At 32.3% G+C, this 25292-nt stretch overlaps 1 protein-coding gene across 1 annotated transcript in view; it reads right to left on the bottom strand.

Annotated features, from left to right (window-relative positions):
• Nucleotides 1–25292, bottom strand: part of LOC121151335 (regulating synaptic membrane exocytosis protein 2-like) — a 351958-nt gene that overhangs the window by 10736 nt on the left and 315930 nt on the right. Inside the window, exons 21-22 of the mRNA XM_040972681.1 lie at nucleotides 22980–23009; nucleotides 8172–8272 (exon numbers count right to left, since the gene is read on the bottom strand). Coding sequence (XP_040828615.1) covers nucleotides 8172–8272; nucleotides 22980–23009 — 131 coding nt within the window. The remainder of the gene's footprint in view (nucleotides 1–8171; nucleotides 8273–22979; nucleotides 23010–25292) is intronic.

Here is a 25292-nt window from a genome sequence, read left to right as displayed (position 1 = left end):
TGAACTCTGTATTTATTTAGAGGAGTATTATTCCCTTGACTATAAAATAAAATGTCAAAATTTAAAAATGAAAGGAAAGGAAGAAAAGCATTATAATATTTTTGAACTGAGCTACAATAAATCGGTTTTCTTTGTATTAATATGTTAACATGAGGACTGTATTGTAGCAATTATTTTGCTTTTTCTGTGAGCCTAGGATTCCAATGTATTAATAAAATCCTAAAAAGTAATAAGAAAAGAAACTTGTGAATCGAAAACTAAATCATTTTATCTCCAAAAATTTGGGAAGATAGACTGGAAAAAGAGAGAAATAGAAAAAATAACAAAATCAAATTTTAAAATAACAGTGTCATTTAATTGTCTTAACAAGTTTCTTTACATTCTAATTAAATATTTTCATGATGCTTTAAAGTATTCATTCAAAAGACCAGTATAGCTAATCTAGAAACGTGTGATGAGCTGACTTTTGTTACCCATAATTTAAATATGGAGATTCTAACCTCCAGTGTCTTAGAATGTAACTCCATTTGGATATAGAGCCTTTCAAACATGTGTCACATCTGATTCCAATCTTCCTGATGTCCTAGTAAAGATAAACTAGGATTTAGACACAGACACAAAGAAATCATTTGAGGACATAGCAAGACAGTGGTCATCTTCATTTCATGAGAGTCCTCAGAATGACCCAATGGCATATTGATATTGAAATGCTAGTCATCAAAACTGTGAGAAAATTATTCACATTGTCTATGCCATTACATCTATGGTCTTATGTTATTGTAACTCAAACAAAAGATATTGAAGACAAAAGGAACCCCAAGGTTAAAACTTAAAATCAAAGTTCAATTATAAGTCAAAACACAAAATCTATAATTTCATTTATTTAATGAAATTAAATAAGTTTTTAATCTCAGAGCAAGATTGTGTGTGTGTATGTGTGTGTTCACGTGTATGTATAACCATAAATAAGGAAGAAATGAAACATTGTCTTTAACTAAAATGTCGCAGTCAGAAAGGCCTTTTTTGACTCAGGGATTTAGGATGTTTGTGTGAGAGATGTAGTACAGATGTAGGTATAGATACATAAATTTGTATGAATACAGTTTTATGTATTTCTGTAGCTATCAAAATACATATCTGAAATACAGCTGGCTTGATAGGGATTGCAAAAGGCATGATTAACAATACTGATTAGCTAAAATTTGGACTCCATCATAAAAATGAGGCAAATTATTAAGTTTTGGTTCTTTTAAATGTCATAGTTCTCTCATTTTTCCTGCATGCACCCCTACTCATTTCTAAGATTACTTTAAAGATATATTCCTCCATCTCTTCCATTTGGTTAGTGAGAACAAATATAGACCTGAACTGCCAAAGGCTTTGGTAAAGGCAAATAATCTCCTGGAAAAACATTTTATTCTTATTTTTCTTATTTTTCCTTCTCCATCATCATCATGACCACTACAACACCATTATTACATTAAGGCTAACATCTCTTGATTGCTTACTCTGCACACGCTCTAATCTAACAGTTGTATGCATACGCTAATGGACTTTAGCTTGAGTACAATTCCAAGAGTAGGCATCATTATCGGAACACAAAAGAAAACATCTGAGGAACAAGGACATCAATTAATTTGACTAATGTCATACAAATAGTAGGAAGTGAATTCAGAAAGTTTGTCCTGGCGTCCACACTTTCAATATTAGTGTGGAGTTTACACTTAGTTATCATCACAGTAATTAAGAAAACGGTTCATATACCTCTAGTACTGCAATTCACACTTTGATAGTAGTGCCAGGAACATAGCCACTATTATAGTTAACCAATAATGCACCTTGACAGCAAAAAACGTACACCCCTCTTGATGATACATTTGCCTTTCTTTTATTTACCTCAGAGGTAAAGGAAAAAAATTTATATAAACATATACAGGGACTTTTTCAGTTACTTTCAAAGTCCAGTTTGATTAACGTTTAATATAAGCAAGAAATCTACTAAAAATTAATATTTTTAAAACATAAAAGACGTAAGGTTTATAATGTGATTTTACCCCTTTTTCGTCTGAATTACAGTCCTGCTTCATTACACTACACAGTCAATTGTTAATTTTGTGAGACTGAAGTTTGCTTTTTTTTTTTAAATTAGGCCTTGATAAGATTTCTACTCATACATTTTTCACTCTAGAGCCATATTGCATGTTGCTCTTCTTACTTGCTCATTTAATCATCTAAAATTTTTAAATCTAGGTTTGTTTTCTTTCATGAATACTCTTGGTAGGAACAACTATAGAGTAGTCATCAGGTGACTAGTAAAAAGCTGGAAGTTGGCTGACTTAGGCAAGCAGCCAAGTAGCCTAGAAGCCTAGAGCAGTGTGGTCTGATGTGAGTCCAGAATGCAATCAACAATTTGCAATACATGGTCAAATGCAACTGCAGCTGGAAGACAGGTGTGACTATAAAGAACTGGCAGCAGCATCCAAGATTTGGCACAATTTCTCGGAGTCTTGTAGGCTACTTAGGCAATAAGAATGCTTCCAAGTAGTCTGTTTTTCCTGCATATGCTGCCATATCAGGAGCCTTATTGAGGCATTCCCTTCGGATATTGCTATAGGACCTGAAGCTATCAGATTGTGAGGTTCTGCGGAAACAAACAAAATTTGACAAAGTCATATAGAAATGTAAAGAAATGGTATACTTCATTGAAAAAACTCCAGGTGCAGTCACTGGGGGTACTCCAGCATTTCCATTAATAAGAGGCAAAATTCTTGACCTAACTTGGAATAAAATCTCTAAGCAGATGGTCTCAATTCTGATGGTAAAATATGCAACCAAGCTGCTTGATACTTGGCTAGATCAAGCATCATGGAATACCTGAAAACTATTCATATCAAAGAAGGATGCTTCTATTCTTCTTACAGGACATGTTAATGTACTTCTTGGGGACCTAGTATGGCAGAAATTATCATGAGACCACTCCTGTTACAATGCTTTGAATATGCCAGATGATTCCACACAACACCAGCAGAGTGATGCAGGTGCATGCGGATGCTGGGTTGTCCTGGCTGTCCTGGTAGCTTGAGAAGTGAAGCTGTGTCACTCTTCTACAACCACAGGCATGCTGTGCTGTATGCTGTCAACAGCTCAACTTTTCTGCTTCAGAAAAACAAATTTTGTAAGTATTTTATTGCAATCACTGATATAAAATGAAAACATACCTTTGATTTCTTTATTTTCACACCATATCCTAATTTGTGTATTTTCATTTAATTCTTTAATTTATGGAAAGCTATTTATTGTTAAAATTTTCCTTTTTATAAATTTATTTTCATAGCTTTCAGATCCATTTGTCGTAATTATTAACAACTATTTCTTTTTAAACATCTTTACTCAAATTTATCTCTGTTAGGCAAGTCACAAGTTACAGACCAAGTCACATTTAATGTCAGCCTTGATAATTTCTGAAATTCTGAAATTTGTAAATTTATAGATTTTCAACATACATTAAATTTGTCTCCTTAAAAAACTGTTTATAGCACTGCAAGATCTATACAAATTTTTCCCAGTAAATTTGATTTTAGCATTAAGAAGTTCTTTAGCTGCTTGAAGTTCTTCAAGAATAGAGAGTGTTGCCTGATACATACAGTAAATGCAAATCCTTCTCATTAACCCAACTGCTTCCGTACATTTCTTTTTGATGCTATCATATTCATTTCTAGCACCCATGATTTTTTGGTTATTACCGTGTGTGTGTGTGTGTGTGTGTGTGTGTGTGTGTGTGTGTGTGTGTGTGTCTTCTCTTTTAATCGTCATTACTGCTCTACTACAAAATATATTACAAACTTTCCAATAGAGAAGCTGAGACTTTGAGGGTAAATCTTTCCAAAGCCACCTGGGTGGAGTTTCCTGGCTGTGTTCCCTTTAGCTACGTAATACTCAAACATCCATTTGATGACATTTGAGCCTTTAAGTATTCCTGACTCACAAACAATAGATGCTTAAAAGCAGCCACTGCTGACAAGCCTCAAATTGTCTTGACTCTTCTGGTATCCCTATTGCCTGAGTCTTTAAAGCCAATGTAAAACATTTAAGGCCAGTACAAAATGCATTTTCTCACTGTGGAAGAGAATAAACTCTACTAAAGTGAAACTGTTAACATTGGCAACCTATTGCCAGAAGTATTTAACTGCTTGAACTCATTGATATTGTTACTTCGTCTAATTCTAGCATCTTAGTTTTGATTGGCTGGTTGGTTGGTTGGTTGGTTGGTTGGTTGGTTGGTTGGTTGGTTTGCAGGTACAGGGGCTTTTATTAAAAATAGAACCATATCTGTGTTGTTGTTCATATTTTACAACTTTCCTCCTGATACATCTTTGAGATATGTGACAAGTGCTTAAAAGATGAGATGTCCAGGGAAAGGTGACGGGATGTGAGACCTGTGCAGGATCAGGCATCCACTACGCAAGGAGAGAAATTCCTTCTGTTTTCTTTCACTACTTTGTACTCTGTTCCCACACCATTACTGCAGAAATGGCCTGCATTTGGGAAAAATTAAGGCAATTTACAGGCTATGTCACTTTTCAATTCAAAGGAGATAAATAACAAAAACTGGAAATTACAACATAAAGTAAGATATTAGGGGAAAAGTATCTTTGCGATGCCGTTGTGGGAACATCGCCACAAATGCTCTTTGTGTAAGAGCACTATTCCTCCAAGAAATAAGTTTTGAGTTTCCAGAAGAATATTGACTATTAGCTATATAAAATTGAAATGCTATGAACCACCCTTTTAAAAAATATCCTCATGGTGCTGGCTTCGCAGTGTAGGGCGTAAATCTGCCACACACAGCATATAGGTGTTGGCTCATGTCTTGGCTGCTCCACTCTAAATCTGGATTTCAATCTCCACCTCTGGCTTTTGTGGAAAATTGGAGAGTGAACCAGTGGATGAAAGAGTCTGCTTCTCCCTCTCTCTACCCATAATTCTGACATTCAAATAAATAAATCTTTAAAATAAATATATATCACAATATTGATTCTGGGAACATTTAAACATAGCTAATTCAAAAAATATATATGTTTAAATGAATATCACATTCCTCATATTAATTTTCATGTATAACTAACATTTTTGAGTTTTTAATTCATGTAATCATGTTAATTTATGATTATATTCTCAGAGAAACATGACTATAATGAACTACAATCTTCACTGCTAAAACTAAAAGACAAATCATACTTTATGAACAGTGAAGAGCAAAGCACACTGGTTTCCTAGAGAAAAATATAAGTTGATTTTAAATTATTGCAGAGGAAAAAAGAGATGAGGGAGATTCAAGGGAGGGATTGAGAGAATGCAATAGGTGCATTGAGTATTAAATTCTGCTTTGTGGAAAATCCTACAGAGAACATCTCCTGAGTAACTAGTAATCATGGCTGCAAATGCCTTTTACTGCTTCTGTTAGAAATAGTCTGCTTTCCAATTTCATAGTATACTTCAAAATCTTCTAAGATAGACAGTAACTTAAGGTATTGTTACATACCTGCTTTCAAAGTGAGTTATTGGGTAATTTTTAAAGTTTAACCACAATTATTTTTTCAAATATTAATGCAGAAGTCTCTAGATTGAGGATATAATACCATTAGAATATGTACTGTATCTTTAACTTTAAAAATTCAATTGAATTAAATATGAAATTTCTTAATGCTCAGAATTGTAGCATATATTCCATTAGACGCTTTGATACCATCTCAATTATCTCATCTTTGAAAAACTGAATAGTTACAAGCAACACTTTTTCTTACTAGTTATGTAAACTTGGGTAGGTAGCTTACAGTTTCTATATCTTAATATCTTCACTTATTCAATTATTTCAGGAATTAAATCTAACATATTAGCACACAAAAGAACTCAAAAACAGGCTCTAAAAGAAGCAAATGTTAACAAAATAAGAAAGCAAAGAAAGGAAATATAAACCAGATTTTATTCATGTAAAAGAAACAGATCATATTAACAGTTTTTAACTCAGGGACTATTAGCACTGAAATTCATCTCTATGTCTTTCATTTACTGATCAATGATAGTGCCACAACAAGACACAGTTTGTTGTGATACAAAATAGACTGTGTTTTGGTCCTTTCAAAAATTATGCTTCAATAGCTTGATTCTATTTCTCAGAGTAAGTACATCACATAATCTAAGCAGAATACACATTAACTGTTGTATGCTGCGATAAGACTGGTTAGCATCTGGGAGAGGCCTTATAAAAGTGTTGACTAGTTTACTGTCAAAGTTTCTAATATTTTTAATTATTAAATCATTCATCCTTGGTTTCCACAAAAATAAAAAAACCCTAAATGAGGGAGTCAACTTATTAAGTCACTTAAATTTTATGAGTAATTCACCATGAAGTAGTAGTCCTCAATTTTTTTCTATGTAGAAATTACTTGATAAACTTGTCCAAACACAGGGATATTGGATCCCAAAGCTTTGAGTCTATTGACCTGGAGGAAGTTCAGACAACTTTATGGCTAAAAGTCTATAGGAGTTGCCAAAGCTGCATACCTGACATGACCCTTAGAAATCCACTGTCCTAGAGAATATAAAAAAAATTATATTGTTGAGTGTAATTATTTCTCCCCCAGGACTGAAATTTCTCCCAACCTAAATTGATGTCAAAAGTATAAAATATTAACATCCATCTTTCACTTATTCAAGAATTGGAATGGAAGCAAAACTTGTCTTTTGGAAGGAAAAGAAAATATCATGGATGCACCTATAGTATTTCTTTGATCCAATCCCCTGTAGTAAGCTTGTCCAATTTCCAAAGCAAGAACCATTGTTATTGCTTCTACAGAATTGGCTCTAAGTATCAGCAATGTAAGCTACACAGCTGACAAAATTTTCGCTTTCTGCCTTTTTCACTTCTTAGGAAGCTCAGTATCAAAACTTACGTCCCACTCCTAACAGGTGTACAACTCTCAGGCTATGTCTTTTATTCTAAAACTTTAGAGTTATCTTGGTTTGTTCTGAATTTATTTTCACTGAACACTCTTATCTTATTGCCAGGATTATGGAATGCATTGTGCATATTTTTTATCAATCTTTATTTTTGCTTCTTGAAATATAGCAGGATGAAAGCAGATTTGTGCTATCTAAAACCATATTTACAGGAATCCAAAAGGTTTGCATTAGTGGACCTTTGGGTCTCAGTCTTTATACTCCATAAAATAAATTAATGACAGACTTGAACATAATGGAAGCCTCCAGGCAGAAATACCAAAACATACAGATATTCCTTATGAAATTCAATTCAAGATAGTTATACCTCTGAAAATCCATGCCATCATAGAATTAATCTGTATAAATCCACTGTATTTTTCAACTTATTCATTTTTTCATTTTAGTGAAAAGTTTCTGGAAGTTTACATATCATCAAGTAAGATCAAAGCATTTTGCTTTTCTTAAATTTACCTCTGGCTATAGCCTGGGATAACTCCAGTAAATCAGAATTCTATGATGAACATTCTGTATTCATGTAGTTTGATAAAGAGATTGGTAGTTTGGAAATAAATGCTGATACAAGACTCTCTGCCTCCACTAGATTGTATAATTGAAGAAGCTAGCAACTGGCCTTACCTGCTACAATCACAATATGGCCTCTTAGACTTACATAATAGGTGTTTGACTTCTCTAACATACATAAAGTATAAATAATCCATGATCTGAATGATTAAATTATACAACAATCCTCTTTTGGAGAGCCCTTTGAATTCAGAGTAACAACTCATGAGTATGTACTTTTTGTTTCAATAGCTCAAGAATAAACCAGATTCCATTAAAACACTATCAAATGAGGAAATCTATGTTTAAGAAAATCACAAGATGACAGACTTAATTTCTAAACAATTCTGAGAGGTCTGAGGTTTTATCAGTGGAAAAATTTTCAAAGTTTTCATACCTATAAACTCTTATATTCAAAAATAACATGCTGTGTTAAAATCAATCCCTAACAACTGGTGTATAGACACATTTTAAGTTTTACATTTACTAATATTTTGGGGTTTTTGCTTTATGATTGTCTCTGACTAATCTGCATTCAATTGTTTTGAAATAGTCTAATGGTTTCATATGATTTTATTTTACAACTTTTAAAAAGAAAAATGTCTTGCCTTTGAATGGTAATCTTGTTCCAGTCTGGGATCTGATCCGGCTACCTGTTTGTATTTGTTAATTTTCATTTGGCGATTTCTCTCCTCTATATCCATAGCACCTATCGAGTAGAAAAAAACCCAAATAATTAATGTCCAATTCCTATTTTTGAGTCCTATGTACAAGATGTATAAAAGAAATGGTATGCTGACACATTATTTTACTCAAAATAGTTCACACAAACTAAATTGTCACACTACTTTTAATTTATTCAAAATATGCAATTTGGAAAACAAGTGTGATTATTAATATGTAAAATAATTTAAATATGAATAAAGTGCACACTGTTTTAAAGAGAAGACAACAAATCTTCATTTAATAGAAAACATTTTCCAGTACATTAATTCACAAGAATATCTTTGACACCACACACACTTTAAAAAGGCAATGTTATAAGATCTTTGCCATTTAATCCATCATGATTTAATTCATTTCGTAGTAATTAAGTTGTAAGTCTTATTATTTTTAATACTTTACTACTGCATGCAGAAAATATTTTCATAAAATAAAGCCATGGAGTAAAGCATGTTGGACCAGCATGTATTGGGAACTGCTTATCAGGAGCTTCTGAATTTGAATTCTCTACAATTAGAATCAAGAAAGAGGTTCTTGGAATAATCTGTCTGATATCAAACCAGGCCAATAGAGGCATAAAATACTGTTGAAATTAATTAAAGGGAGAAACAGAATGTAAGGAGGTGAAAAAATGAGAAGGTAGACCACACAAAAGTAATGACTTCTGAAACTGATTCTACCTCAAAACACATCAACTGCAGATATCAAGAGGTCTTTACAAGCTTCAGTTGGACCAAAATCAAATTCAGTTTGCAGATCCTAGCAAACACTGAAAGCATTTTAAGAGTGTATTTATTATTTTCATTAAACAATAATTTATAGGACATTTCTATTTCTCATAATATTTAATGGAAAAAACAAAATCCCAGCTATAAATAGAAATCCACACACTGAGAAAAATAAGCTTGGTGAATTCAAGTAAGTACTCATAATAAAATGTTGTAATGCAAACCTAGAAGCACTGTGTGTGTAAGAGTTTAAATAAATACTCGTTGCTTATGACTGTAACTTTAACTTTAACACTGCAGTAAATATAATGAGACAAAGTGTGCCTGTTAAATTAACAGGTGCTTTTTAATACTTACCTGATTTTAAAAACAGTATAAAGGATAAGGTGAATAAAATGTACCAGTGTAATTAGAAGTTACAGTATCCTCTCCTGGGCCAATATTTTAATTTTTATTGTTTTGATTTTTAAGTATTACACTCTTCACTGCAAAAAATGTCATCAGGCATCAGGTAATTCTTGTTAGTAAAAATTAATCAAAATAAAACAAAAAGGAAAGAAAAATGTTTCAGAAAAGAGAAAATCTTGGATAAAAGTACATACAAAGAGCTTACACTACAAAATCTCTAATACTCCAACATATTTAAATCAATTATTCATTAAAGTGACTGCAAACCATTCCTTAGTAGCTTTATTGTAATAATGACTAGACTAATTGACTCTGTTCCCAGCTTGAAAGTGAAAAGTACTCATATCAATGTAATATCAATTAAATTATAGATAAAACCCTGTGAATGCCTCGTGATATCAATGTGAAATATGCCACGAATAAATATCTATTAGTCTTAAAGCAAACTGCTTGAACCTCAAGAAATGTTCTCAAGTAAATTTTTATTGTCAACAATGTCAATCCATCACTAAAATCAATCCATCCCTAAAAAATACACGTATTAAAAGGATATTAGATGAGCGGGATTTTTTTAAAAGAAAACTTCAAGTGAATATCATAGTAGTATGTTAAATATATGTTGATAGCTTAAGAAGCTTAACCACATCTGCCAAGATATAGATCTAAAAATATATTCACATATAAGCAAATCACTTTTCCCAACATTCAGACATTTCTGGGGAAACAATCTCCCATGGAAGTTACTAAATTCTTGCTGATTATTAGCAGGAGGCAGATTACTTTAACATCATTTTTATTTCACAGGTAACTAGTTCTAAGTTTAAAAAGAATGTAGGCTGTATTTTATTTTTATTCATTTGAAATACCTTTCAAAGGAGGGAAACTGGCAGATAGAGCTATTTCATCCACTTGTTTGTATGACTAAACAAATTGGAAATGGAGTGATATAAATACTTATATGCATTATCCAAGTTCAAATCTTTCATCTCCAGTTCCAGCCCTCATCCATGGACAGATTCTGGCTTATGCAGGCAAACCAATGAAATTGCAATGCACTATTTTAGTTACCAAACTTGAATAAATATCCTCCTAATTTGTAACTTTGGTTTTCCTCTGAGAATTTTTGGGAAACAAACAGGTTCCTTCCAAAACTATTTGGTTCACACGAGCCTTCTATTGCTTTTTACATTTCTGGCCTACCCACACAAGTAAACAGACCACAATTTAACTAAGTAGCCATCTGTTTTGTGACAATTTCTCATGAAAATAAACACATGTATAACATCTTTTTTTATTAGTATATTCTTCATAAAACTAAAATATCCCTAATAGAATTTAAGGTTAGAAAAAAATTTATATAATTCATATCTTTAGCCAATATATTGCAAAATAATTATTAAACAGTTGCATTTACAAATGTATCCTAAATTATATCTTTTTTAAAGGTACATTTAAGTTTGTTTTTGGTTAAATTTAAGAACTAACAGTATTTCTACAATATGAGCTTTAATTAATAGTGGAGGTTTCCAAACAAAAACTGTTTCCTATTTCCTATTAAAGGTGTCTAAATAATAGATCACAAAAATAGACAAGGTATTGTTTGAACAAACCTAATTGGTTTTCAAGAAATGCATACAGATATGATAAATGTAATCAGAACATAAATCCAAATATTATATAGGCCCCTTCCTAATTGAGGATGAAGGAAGGTATTACTCTTCTTCAGTAAGAGAAACATTTAAAAATAATTATTTTATCAAACCATTAAGAGGAAATTTATTCTAACAATTTCTCTACTAAATTCCATTCTCTAAAGTTTTCTTCTTTTTTTAAAACTTTTCTTCTAATAAAATGTTAACAATGTAGAAGACATACAAAATAAAACAACAAAGACTAGCAATGGGAATGACAGAAATAACATTTTAAATGTGTAAAGTTAAAAGGGTCAAACCATGTACTTTCCAAATGTTAAATTTGCCATTTGAATATGTACCAAATGGAGCAGAATAAAGAGTTATCATTAATTAGTGTATACATCTAATTACCTTGAAAAAGACGACAATTACAGGTGAGAACACATGGGTATCTATTATCTAGATTCATGGAACACACAACACAAATAATAAGGATTTTTTTCAACAGATCACCATGTATAAAATGGTTGAAATGAATTTAACCACAATAGAGTTTGTGAAGTTTTGAAGCTATTCAGATTTAGGGTATGGAGGACAAATGAAATGTTAAAAACAACAATATTTTAAAAATAAGACACATAAGTTGAGTTTAAATCTTGACCTGACAAGCCCTGTGATTACAAATACTTCATTTCACTAATCTGAATATAAAATTTCCCTTCTATAAAATAGTTTGAGATAGCTGTCTTTTAGAAGCTCTTCCACCTTGTAACTGTCCGGTTAGTTGATTTGGACATTCAAATGATGTTTAAGTATTGTTTCATATTATCATAAACATTTCATAAATATACATAAAGTAAATGCTCTGGAAATTCTCAACCTGTCAGGTCTAGTATCATAAATATTCCCTTAATTTGTGTGTGTGTGTGTGTGTGTGTGTGTGTGTGTGTACAGAAGCAGAAGGAAACGAAATGAATTCAGAAGACAGACAGACAAGGAAAATAGAAAGGAGGGAGAGAGAACCTGATGTGACAATACAAATCAGGAACTTTGCCTAGGAAAAGGTCTATTTATATGGATCTTTTTTATATGTTATATCCATATAGTAGTATATAGATATCTATATATTAATATATCAAAAATCCATTATATATTTAAGGATCTTTTAGGTTATTGTTAAACTATAACACATTAAGGAGAAAATGCTACTAATTTTTTATTATTATAACTTTATAGTTACAATTCTGTGTCTTTGAAAAGCAAGCTGTAACTTCAAGGGTAAATCAGATGTTATGAAAGGCTCTCAGAGTGCAGCAGTTATTATTAAAATTGGTTGTATGAAAAAGTGCAACAATAATTGATGAAAGAAATAAACATGAGTCAAATTCATTTTTTATAACTACTTTGGAATCCACATTAAGACAGAGATAGTTCACTGTTCATGTTGATATCCATCTTACAGTATGCTTTGAGGGTCTTAATTATCATATACCACTGCATTTCACATCTGGGACCTAATTAACAGAGCCATAAAACATACTCTAAAAACATCAACTACATATCTCAAAACTATTTGCAATAATTTAAAGGAACATAATAAAAAAAATTTTGAGGTATATCTTGACATCTACCTATATTAAGAAATATTATTTAAATAAGCTTAAAATTATTGAGAATGCTCATTTAAAATCACACAGGAACAAAAATATTCATCATACAAAATTTAGACCTGTGCTGGAAATGAGATCCATATGCATGTATTTTCTTATATACATAAGCAATTGATGTAGTGGAGTAATCCTCGTGTTATTATTGAACATATGTTAGTGTCTGTAGTATAACAAAAATGACATTCTCACATCCCAACTCTTATTCACCCTTTTCATTGATACTGTAATTTTTAAAAACTTGTCTGATTCCCAATCATATGGTAAGATTTGGGAATTTTTAACTAGGCATTTTGCTTAATTATAGTGATATGTAAATACAGTCTGCAGATTCTACTATATCTGTAGAATTCTGAACAACTCAGAAAGATTATTTGCTCTGCATTGAAAATGAAAGAATGGTAGCTATCACCAAAATGTTTGATGTAAGTTTTGTGAGTCATGCAATTTACAAAAATGAAAACCTAAACAATGTAACTCCCTCCAAATTAATATACTCATATTCATTATTTTCATTCTGATTATTTCTAAACTTTCCATCTCAGGATTCATAAGATTCCTGTGAGAATTTTCTTAGTACATAAAAGTTAAATTATTTTCAGGTATAACATTAAGTAATCATATGAAATATTTTCAGAATACCACATATGCCTTTCTTCTACCTTCCAAGTCATGGAGAGAAACAGTAGATATAGAATTATAACTAATTCATAGTATAACCTTGATGTAGTATCAGTGTTCTTAAAAAGATCCAAATACTTGTGAAATGTTCCTAAAATCATAATGAAAGTACAAAGTAATAAAGTAATGCTCCTTTAAAAAATAACACAAAATAAAATGGTTAAGTACAAAGAAAGAGTGAAATAAATAAAAGAAAATTGCTAAATGCAAAAACACACAGTTGTTAGATATGCTATTTCCTTGCGTATTTTCATGTTGCTATGCATAAGAGTGTAACGTATCTACATTTTCTTTAGGCTAACACTTTGCTGAAAACAACTGGCATGCCAATTAAGATAATAAAACTTGCCTGAAAAATAAAATAATAAAACCTGTGGAGAAAAGTAAAAGTTTTGATATGTGAATTAAGGAAGAATGAATAAAATGAGTTATGATTAGAAATTACAAAAGTGATATAAGTTCCCAATACAAAAACAGATGAGGAAGGTGTTATAATAGTTATTTTCTCCGCGTATACATAATGATCTCCCTGGAAAATGATTATACATTTGAAATACCAAATGAGACAAAATAACTGAAGTGTAGGTGATTAAAGGGCACATATTTTGTGTTATTTCATCCATGTAGTTTAAATATTTTGTGATGTCATAATAATGTTTAACAAAATTACAAATACCATTAAGTTGGAATAATTATTTGCAATGAGAGAATTATCCTAATATTTTCAATTTTAAATAGCATTCATGTTTGAACACCTTTTATTTATTTTTTAAGAAAGACTCTGATGTTGACTCTTACTGTTGCACTGTTGCATAGTGCAAGAATGAGTAAATGGAGTAACTAATTCCATGGAGCTTGGGTTTCCCCCAGAATTCAAAGGAATGTGTATTAAATGTTTCCATGAGTAGGGACATGTCATAAGACAGCTCTGTTCAAAACAGGGGAAAAAGAGGAATAAGAATTAGCAATATAGTTAGCTACCTTTGGAGAAAGCAAGCTGAAAAATCAGATGACAGCATCAGGTGGATTCATTTAAGCAAAAGTGTTTCAATCTTTCAAATACCTTCATGCTCATGTAAGTGATCTTGGGGATGCTGCATAACACTGTGAGATTGAGTTGGTCTCCATTGACACTAGGCCTCCCTTTCTGAATCCATTTCTGTTTCTCCTCACTCTAGCCCTATTTTTCTCTTATATCGTTTTTCTGCCAAATGCCTAAGGTTGCACCTTCAATTTCTAGACTTTAACTTTTCTACAATCTCCTCTTTTTCGCAAGTAAATCATGAGTCCCAGCACAAAGTAAAATTACTGACATTTAAATCAGTATTGAGGACACGGGCACTGGTGTTTGACACCATGACTGAATTACTTAGTGGAATGCCTGCATTCCAAATTATAGTGCCTGGTTCAAGTCCTGACTGCTCTGCTTCTGATCCAGCTTTACGCTCATGCACAACCTGGGAGGCAGCAGATGGTGGCTTAACTGCCTGGATATTTACTACTCTTGTGGGAGACTAGCATTGAGTTCCTAGCTCCTGACTTCATCCTGACTGAACCCTGGCTATTGTTGGCATTTGGAGTCAAACAACAGGTAGGATACTCACTCTGCCTCTCAGCCTTATAAATCAAATTAAAAATAATTAATTAAACTCCAGCATCAAATGTGTTGACTTACGTAAATCAATTAACTGATTTGCGCCTCAAATTTCCAAACTATACACAGTAAGAACAATTTTAGCTCATTGAAAACAAACTCAATAACAGTTCAAAACAACTCATACTCCAGTGATAATTATCCATAATGTTTACTGACGTTTTAAAAAACATGTTTCAGAGAAATCTTTGAGGAATGCAACAAGTGTTTTGATCACTGAATACTCCTCAACTACTCTACAACCATTTTAATATCTCTGTCAGAAATAGTTCTTCTACTGTTTCCCAAGACAAAAACCAATTGTTTGCAGAACATTTCAGCCATCAACTATTCACCACCTTTCAAAAGTTCTGCAGCTGGGTTCCCTGTATCTAAACAGAAACAATGATGTTTATGACTCCATCTTGTGGGTTCATTCAAATAAATCACATGTATTTGAGCCACAAACTAAGACATTCACAAATGTAGGGAGATTCTTACTATCTGCTACTGATTCATTTGCACAGGAATAAACTTTTACTTGGAGCTCTGTTATTTCATGTGGACTTTACCTGGGAAGATTAAGAGGGGGCGAATCTTAGCATCACTAAGTATATTAGCTGAATTCTATCTGACATCATGAAATTTATCTTTCAAAGGTTATCAGAAAACACCATCTTTCAAAATGAGTGATTATTCCTCAGGAGCAATTTGCCCTAATGTAACCCTAATCAATGCTCCAGCATTGAATTAAATGATTACACTGTCCTCGATATTTTCCTTCAAGGCCTGCATCATGAACATTTCTGACTCCCTTCAACTTCACTATTTGTCAGACAATTTTCAAGTTCACCTTTCTCAGCTTGTTCTTCAAATTTATTCATTTTATTTTATTTTAAAGTGCTGCTTACATAGTTGGTCAAGGTGAGAAGGATTGAGGGTTAGGGAAAAGTGGGTGTGATCATTGTTTTCAGGTTTTTATTTCTTTTTCCTGTGTCTGGGGGGAGGGGCGTCAGGGGAGAAGCCACACCCAACTTCCCACCCACCCCCCTGGAGGTTTGGGAACCCAATATCGAACCAGGGACTTGACAGGGTGCATGCTTTGAGGGTGCTGCACAGCTGGTTGTGATATTTCTGAAATGTTGCAAATTTATCCATTTCATAAAGTGTTATGAACTCATTTTATTTCTATCCTGGAGTGATCTTTATCTAAATGTCCCTGATACTGCAGTTAACTTCAGCTCCTATTTCTCCTAAAAGTGCTAAGACTCACATTTCCAGTTGTCTCCTAAACTATCCCCGTATGATTATCCCATCAATATCTAAAACTTGCCCCAAATTAAAATCAAAGGTCATTTCTTCTTCTTCTTCCTTTTTAATAATCATAACTAGAATACCCTGAATCTAATTCTTACTTTATTGTCTTGTTTGTTTAGGGGATGTTAGCTGTAAGTAGAGTTCTTGATCCTGAAGAAATTAAAACCTTCTTACCCAATACTTGAGACTTTAAACTCACTTTGATTTCCAAATGCCACCCTGGGACATCTCTTTGACTTGATGTTCAGAGGCTGCAAACAATGCCCCTCTCTGCCCCCACCCCCAAAGTTACATGCCTCTCAGGAGGGGACCTTGCTTAGGGATGTATTAGATTAAGTAAATAATTTTTCCTGTTAATGTATATAGAATATTTGGATAATATATTAAAAGCTTTAAATTTGGTATGTTCTTAGTAATTTCCAAAGGCAGCTTAATTAACTTAGAATTCACACAATTTAGATGCAAAGTTCTGTGGCATCTGTCAAATATATATAGTTAATACTGTCTCACTACAGGCACGATAGAGTACTTTCATCAACCTAAAATGTTCTTTCTGTTAGTCTTCTTCCTGCCAGCTCAGGTAACCAGAGATAGCAACTATGTCTAACCTTTTCATTTTCTTCAGTACTGTTTTTTGACTACAATTTTACTTAAGGACGTAGAAATGACATATAATAGAAATTTTTCAAATGATATGGTTGGACTCATATTCTGAGCTAGTACTACCATTTAATGCAGAAATTACTTATCAGCGATAATACTTCGCAAATGCAAAGGATGGTACCTGAGAGATTAGCTTGTATTATATTACTTAATCAGCTCAATTGTTTATTCAAACTTCTTTTCTGAAACGCTTTACTGCAAAATTTACCCAAAATCACATAACTAGCAAGTGGCAGATAATGATGTTTCTTCAAAATTCGTGAACTGAAATGTCAACCATAAAATGACATTCTCATTTCTCTCAGTTCCTTCTCTCTCTCTATCACTCTCTCGCACACATATACACACTCATTCAGGCAAATCTACGCAGGCGAATATTTGTTCTCATTTTACTTTCTGAGCTGTTTCTCCTCTTTCATCAAGAGATAATGTTTCAATTTATTTTGCCATGATACCAAAGTTAGGAAACAATATAGTCATTTTTTAATCAAAAGAGATAGATTTCTGATTTTCATTGTATTTTGCTCTGAACTGACATCAATTTTTCACATTCTGCATAATCACATAACCTATAACTATACCCTCCCCCTCCAATTACTCTTTTATTATCAGTTCGCTTTTTTATTATACTTCATCTCTTTATACTAGTTACCTTACTCACCCTCATTTTCACTCTCACTTTTACGTCTCACATCCAGTTCCCTCAAGTCTTTATCTAGATGATTAAAAAAAAAATCTATCATCTGTCAAATAACATTCTTCTCATCAGATAAACTAGATTAAATTCTTTTGAAAAGTCTTCAGTGTAACACTATTCATGTCAAGTTATTTCGTCTATATAAAACCCATTTATGTTTCTCAATCCATTTTAAACATATTTCTGCTCTAGATATAAAAGTATATCAGTTTAAAGGAGCTGAGAGAACTGCAGATAATCAACCCAATGCATAGCTATTTTCATCTTATTCTTTTCATTCAAAATCAAATTTGCATGAGGATCAGATTTTTCTAGATTACTCCATTAAAAATTACATGTAAACATGCAAGTCTCCTGGGTCATATAGAGGTTTTAAGCAATAACATTTACAATTTCCCATGTTCATCTTATTTAGTGACTATTTCTTCTCCCAAGATTATAACTTCTATGATTGAACAGATCTTATATGACTTAGGCACTATTAAAATAAGGCCTGATGTGTATTTATTAAATATTTGTTGAACCAAGTTTAGAATGTGAAGTATGTTTATTGCACTAAAATAAGAATTTCAAAAATTATTTTGAAAATGCATCAATTATGTTATTTCAGTTTATAATAACCAGGAAATCATATAAGTAGAATCATTTTCTGTTATTTGTCTATTTTATAAAAAAGATTTTATTAATTTCTGCTTTATATTATCACTTATAAATTCATATTCATATTTTCACAAACAATGCATTAAATCCTGAGAAGGCTATAATTCCAGGAAAAATGGATATTTGTTAATAGAAAAACAACAAGAGAAGAAATTTGAATAGCCTGAATAATCCATGAATTATTTAGATATTCTCTCCAACTGTTAGACACTTAAAAATTTTTGTAATCTTTCCAATTGAAAAAAATGATTTAAAAAATTTAACATTTACAAAATTCATCACTTAAATACATGGATTCACACATAATTGATTTATCTATTATTTTATTAATATTCACAATAACATCCTTTTATTATGAAAAGCAATGCTTTGGTAGCCTTAGTGCAAACATTTTTAGCTAAGTCTCTATTTTTTGACCAGATCTAAAGCCCAGGAATATTCTAAATGTCTTGATTTAGATGGCAAAATTGCTTTACAGAAAAACAATAGTAATTTGCACTATCATTTTTTGTACACATCCTCACTAAGGTCTTCTAAAAATGTGAAAAATAGTATTGCATTTAGAATACATTTATTGACTTTTATATAATAATAATAATTTTGTATAGTAATAATAACAACCAATAATTGCTTTCATACATTCACTTACCACTAGAGTTATTTTTTAGGAAAATATATGTACGCTTTTCCTATTTTTCTACTAAAGATTTATACAATGCATAATTTGAATTTTAGAAATATAAAGAACCTTAAATATTTGAAATTGCAGTATATGTTTTTGTGATATATTCTAAGAGGCAGAATTCTGGTTCCAATGTTCTTGTTCTAGCCTTTAACTAACTTGCTTTAGAAATGACAAGCTAAAAAGAATAGGTATGGTAGACTTGATGCATTTGCATGTCATTTGCCTCCTAAACTAACAGCAATAAACTAGCATATGTTAATGCATATAACAAAAAGAAATAATCCGAATCATGGAAGGAATGCTTACATACCAAAATGTTGCTCTAATTTTTCTAGTTAGTTAATTGTCTTTACTTAGACTGAACCAGAGAGCTTTCAGGTGTTTTGCAAATTACAAAGTATCTACTTTAATTATAGCAGTAACCATTTGTGTTAGTATTACTATCATTCCCATTTGCACAACAGGAACCTAAAATACAGAGGAACTTTCTCATAATCACAACGGTGGTGGAGTTGATCATGCGATGTACTTCCGGGGTCTGCAGTCATAAACTGCTTCCTAAAGTAATACTTCTTACAGAAACAAATCGTTTGCTTAATGGCTGAAACTTTCATAACATACACTTACAGTGCATGGTAGGTCCAGGTAAAACTGAATGTTTGGGGAGCTGGCATTGTGCAGCTACAGGTTCAGCTGCTGTCTGCAGCCAAGGCATCCCATCTGGCACTGGTTTGAGTACTGACTGCTTCACTTCCAATCCAGTCCCAAGTTAGGGTATCTGAGAAACAGTACAACATGGTCCAAGTGTGTGGCTTCATGCTGCCCATGTTGGACACTTGGAAGAAGCTCCTGGCTTTGGCTTGGAGTAGCCCTGCCCACTGTGGCCATTTGCAGAATGAACCACCAAGTGGTTCCTCATTTTCTCTTTGTAACTCTGCCTTTCATATAAACATAGTAAATAAAGTTGTCTTAGAGATTTCTTGTGAATAAAATTGACATAACAACAAGAATTAGGTATCAGATATATATCAGAGGTAGAAATAATTCTGAAAATGTGTGTAGTTGGAATTATTATCTTTGGAATGAAATCCATAAGACTTTATTTAGTTCTAAAGTAAGGTGAATTCGTGAAGTGATAAACACAATGCTGAATAATACAGACCAAGATCTCATTTATAGTACAAGGGGTTTACAATAGAAATCCAGGTTTTGGCTATTCCACACTTGGAGGAAATGGAGTATTACAGATAATACTACCATAAAATGTTCATCCTAGGGATGGCACAGAGGTATGGCTAGTTAAGCCAATAGTTTCCTTGGCATCCTATTTGAGCACAAGTTCAAGTTTCTGCTTTTCTACTTCTGATCCATCTCCCTTCTATTGGCCGGAGAAAAGCAGCAAAAGATGGTATAAGCACCTGGGCCCCTACCACTCACATGGGAAACCTGGCTCCAGCACTGGCTAAAAAGGCCTTCTAGGTTGTGAACCAGAAAAAGATCTCTCTCCTATGTCCCCTCTCTACTCCTTCCCCATCTTTCTATCATTGTGCTGTTAATCTTTTTTTCCCAATTAGGGCAAGGACAAGAATATTTTTTTTCTTCTTCCCAATCATATCATGATGGCCTGTTTCTGTGAGCTTCATCTTCCACATGGTCTTATCCCTTCTTGGCATGAACTGTTCAGTTCTACAGTGTTTATTTCATTGATGGTACTGTCCCTGTATATGTTTCCTAAAGAATCAATGAGTTCACGATTCACCATAAATCTGATCCTATTAGCAGAACTGATTTAGCTTTGAAACAGGTTCCTTTCAGACTAATTCCTTATTCTGTTTAGTGGCTCGGATTCTGATTAGACATGTCTAAAGAAGCTAGAAAAGTTTATTTTGGTGCCAAAAATGTATGCTGAATTTTTCACAATAAGTATTTTCACAAACTCTTTGAACGCCCCTCATTTGCTTTTTCTGGTTCTCTCCAAAAGAACACTCTTGCTTTTGTTCTCTCAACTCCTCCCTAAATGTAAATAAAATATTAGTGATGCCCAAACCTTGACTTCTGGTTCTCTTCCCATGCTTTATATTCATCTGACAATTTCATTCTTAGAGTGGCATCACTCCAATACTGGTATTCTATAATATACTGTTTCCAGTCCAGACTTCTCTCCCGATTTCCAAGCAAACAAATCCAGTTTCTTTTGTTAGATATTTTTATTTGAATTTCCAAAACTGGTCTTAAACCCAAATCATCTCCAGTATGAAATTTTAGTCTTTCCACTAAAACATGTAAAATCTTTATTCTCATACTGGTAAAATATCCAAGCATTTTAAACACATGAGATCACTTTGTTCTCCATATTCCCTCATCAATACAAAATCAGTAAGACCTGTAGATTCTATATCTTTCAATAACTTCTCACATTCTGATAAACTCTATATTTTAATTCAGAGAATTATCATCTCAGAAATGATATGCTAATATCACTCCAGTAATCTGCCTAACATATGATGTCTGATCTGATTATTCTGTTACTTCACTAATCATGTGATCCTCCTGAATTCTGTCCCTGCCTCCTTTTGCCTAAATTTCATTGACATAACTGATATCGTTTCTTCTGCCAAAATGCTCTATTACATAAGAGGCAACATTTATTTAGCCTTTCAGATCAATTCAAATGCTATTTCTTATATACAGTCTTCAGTGAATTAATACCCATCTTTCCCAGATGGAAATAGTCATGCTATCTTTTGTAATTCCATTGTATGTACAAATTATATATGTATGTATATATGTGAATTATCACTTACAGATATGCCTGTAATATTATATAGAAAATTATCTCATAGAATCAATAATTAATTATAACACCTACTTAGATTACATTAGATTCATCCTAGAAAAAGTCCAAACGTAGTAGCCCAGCACTGTGGCACATTACATTAAGCTACCACTAGCATCCTATTTGGGCTCTGGTATAAGGCCTGCTGGTCCACTTCCAACCCAGCTCTCTACTAAGGTGCCTCAGAAAGCAGCAGCAGATGGCTCAAGTCCTTGGGACCCTGCACCCATATGGGAAACCCAGAAGTCCCAGGCTCCTGGCTTCAGCTCAATCCAACCCAGTTTTTCTGGCCCCCAGGAGAGTGAACTGCAGATGGAAAATTCTCATTTTGTTTTTGCCTCTCTGTCTATTAACTCTTTCAGATAAATAAAATAAATCTTTTTTATTGTAAAGAAAAAAAATCAAACACTTAAGTAGCCATTTCTATTTCCTATTAATTTCCAGTTCCTAGGACAACACTGCATAGCATATGTTTAATAAGTGTGTGTTAGTGAGTTGAAAGAATCCTCAGGTTTCAGTTCAAGTGTATTCTCTTCCATAAAGCAATATTTGGTCTAACAGCTATAAAATATTTCTTTATCTATCTTTGTAGAATCTATTGTTAGAATCATCTACATTTGCATAAAAAGTCCTAACTACTCATTGATACTGATATCTTCTTTAAACGTATGTATTAAGTCTTTGGCATCTCCCACCCAAAATAGTGAAATCCCAAATTAGCGAATTCATACCAGAAGTAAAGTAAATCAAAATTAATTTTTATAAAGTTGGAAATATCTTTCTGGTCTAAGACAGTATAATTAATTTGCTAGTATAATGTAGCTAACCCACATATACATATTGCATCTGCGGCTTGTTATAAAACTACACATCTACATATTACATAAATTAATCATTCTGTGCTTATTCATCTAACTGAAGCATTAGCTGGCAAAAATTGACTATATAAATATCTAATCACACCTATAAGATTTATTATTTTTATATTAAATAAAGAAAAGTTGTACAATGAGTAGAAAAAGGCAAAACTTTCTAGGAGACATTAGATAAATGAAAACAAAGAAAAGCTGTAGAAGAGACACACCTGCATATCTTCTGCTTGTAGAATCCACTTCTTCAGTGATCACATCGTGTAATGGACAGACATAGACAAAGGAGATGGGTATGAGTGGATGTACTCAAAAGAAAATGTGACACTGAAGGAAAAAGCCCCAAAACGTCTGGGAAAGAATCCTGTATACAGTTGTGGGGAAAATATAATAAAAAATATACCACACACACACACACAAAACCGCAAGAACTGATAGCCAACTGGTTAAGCTACTGTAGGTTAGTAGAAATAGAAATACAAAGTTAGTGTAAAAATAAAGAGAATTCAAAAATTGAGAATTATTTATGCACAGCCAGTCTTGAACCTTGATGCTAAAGAAAGATGTCGTTAGTAAAATGAATGTTACTTGTGTGACCATATTGTGCAAAATGTAATTGAATCAAGTTATGCTTTGAATATAACTTTTCAGAAAAAACAACTCATTCGGTCATCAAAAAAAGCAATAAGACACTTATCCTACGTTAGGTTTTCCCAAATAACAAATGCTTATATGAAAAAGAATAGGCCCATCAGGTCAGAATTCTATTAAATCACTTTAAAATAGTAAAATATTTTGTAAAAATATCAGGAAGTAATAATGTAATACAACTGATAATCAAAACTGTTGAAATATATTATCCAATTTCAATATTAAACTTGAATGTAACTTTAAGTTAGATGCCTATTCAGAAAATTCTCACAAACAACACATTATAGATTACAGAAGATCATAGATCATCTGAGATAATAAATTTCTATTAAAATATGGCAATTCAAATCTAACATATATTCTAAAACATATGGCAAATAAGTTGGAAACACTTCTTTCCCAAGTACTAATTCATAAGGCATTTTACACAGTGATACAAAAAAAGAGAATGTCTCTAAACTCAGCATTCACAGGAAAATATTTTCGCACAATATTAGTTGATTAGCATTAGTAAGATTGACACAGATGAAAAAATACAGTAAAAAGTTCCTATTTCAATTGTCTACTTAGCATTGAATCAGATGCCACAAATTTTAAATCAAACAACTTATTTAGTCTTGTAACATGATTTATGAGATCTTTATGTAAAAGTATGTTATATGAAAATACACTCAAAGCATCAGTGTAGCCTTTCAGAGAATGAATACTGATAGAACTTTATCTTTTCATGAACAGTGAGAAAATGATAACTCTCCATGAGAAAAAAAGTAGTAAAAATCATTGAACCATTTTATTGGGAAAGAAGGAGATATCCTAATATAAATTATAAAGAATGGGAGGAGGGAGCTATGACCCATTTGGAAACTTAACACACTTGGAAACAACAACCTCATATTATCATATAGCACATTTTTTTAACCATTCAAAATCAACACCAAATCTCATCATAATTATTACAAAACCTGAGCCTGGCTAATAGTATTGACAACTAGGAAAATATCTTTGCATCTTCCTGAAAGTGTTCACAGTCATTAAAATGACATAAGTTATATTTTCTTTTAAATCCCAATCCACCCATTTCTTACAGAAGACAAAATAGAAAAGTCACAGACATTAGTAGCAAGGATTAATACTAAATTTAATCTTATAATACATTACCTTTTACATACAAAGTTTCCCTAGTTACATATACATTATATTACTATAATAGTTTCCCTCTAAGTCAAGATGGAATTGGTATGAACTGATGAAACACTTGTTTAAATATTTCATTTCTAAGATATTTCCCTTGGTAAAAATACTAAGTCAATTATGCTTCTTTTCCCTCTTGCCATTTTTTTGTAACTTGGTTTTCTTTGATGTGGCATTGATGAAAAAAAATTTCAGATAAATAATGTTCAAGAGACTTACCATATATAACACATAACAACTATAGTGGCAGAGCCAAAATATAACAGAGACCTGCTGGTTACCTTATCAATTTTCTTTCTACTAAATGCTGTGTGACCCAGTAAAAATATATAATAAAAATTCAAAGAAACAAAATTTCTGTCACGGTAACACCAGAACCAGACACTTTTGCTTAACACATAACCAAAAACATTTTGTAAATGAAGTATATATTGTACCTGATCAAATAATTCACCAGTTTTCATTCTCATAAGAACTACAGTAATCTTAGAACATATAATACACTTTTAGATTAAAAAGATAAAATCTACATCATTCAAAAGGAAATAAAAATGAAATATTTTCACAATGATGTCATTACGAAAATGTTGAAATCCTTTCCATTGTTTGAGTCTAATGCATCCAAAATTGGTTTAAATTAATGTTATAGAAAAAATATATAATTAGCAGATAGGATGTTCATGCAA

This window comes from Ochotona curzoniae, unplaced genomic scaffold, assembly GCF_017591425.1.
Source record: "Ochotona curzoniae isolate NIBS_2020 unplaced genomic scaffold, NIBS_Ocur_1.0 contig_2318, whole genome shotgun sequence".
Classification (NCBI taxonomy): Eukaryota; Metazoa; Chordata; class Mammalia; order Lagomorpha; family Ochotonidae; genus Ochotona; species Ochotona curzoniae.
The sequence above is the reverse complement of the archived record's forward strand: the minus strand, read 5'-3'. Positions and strand labels throughout refer to the sequence as shown.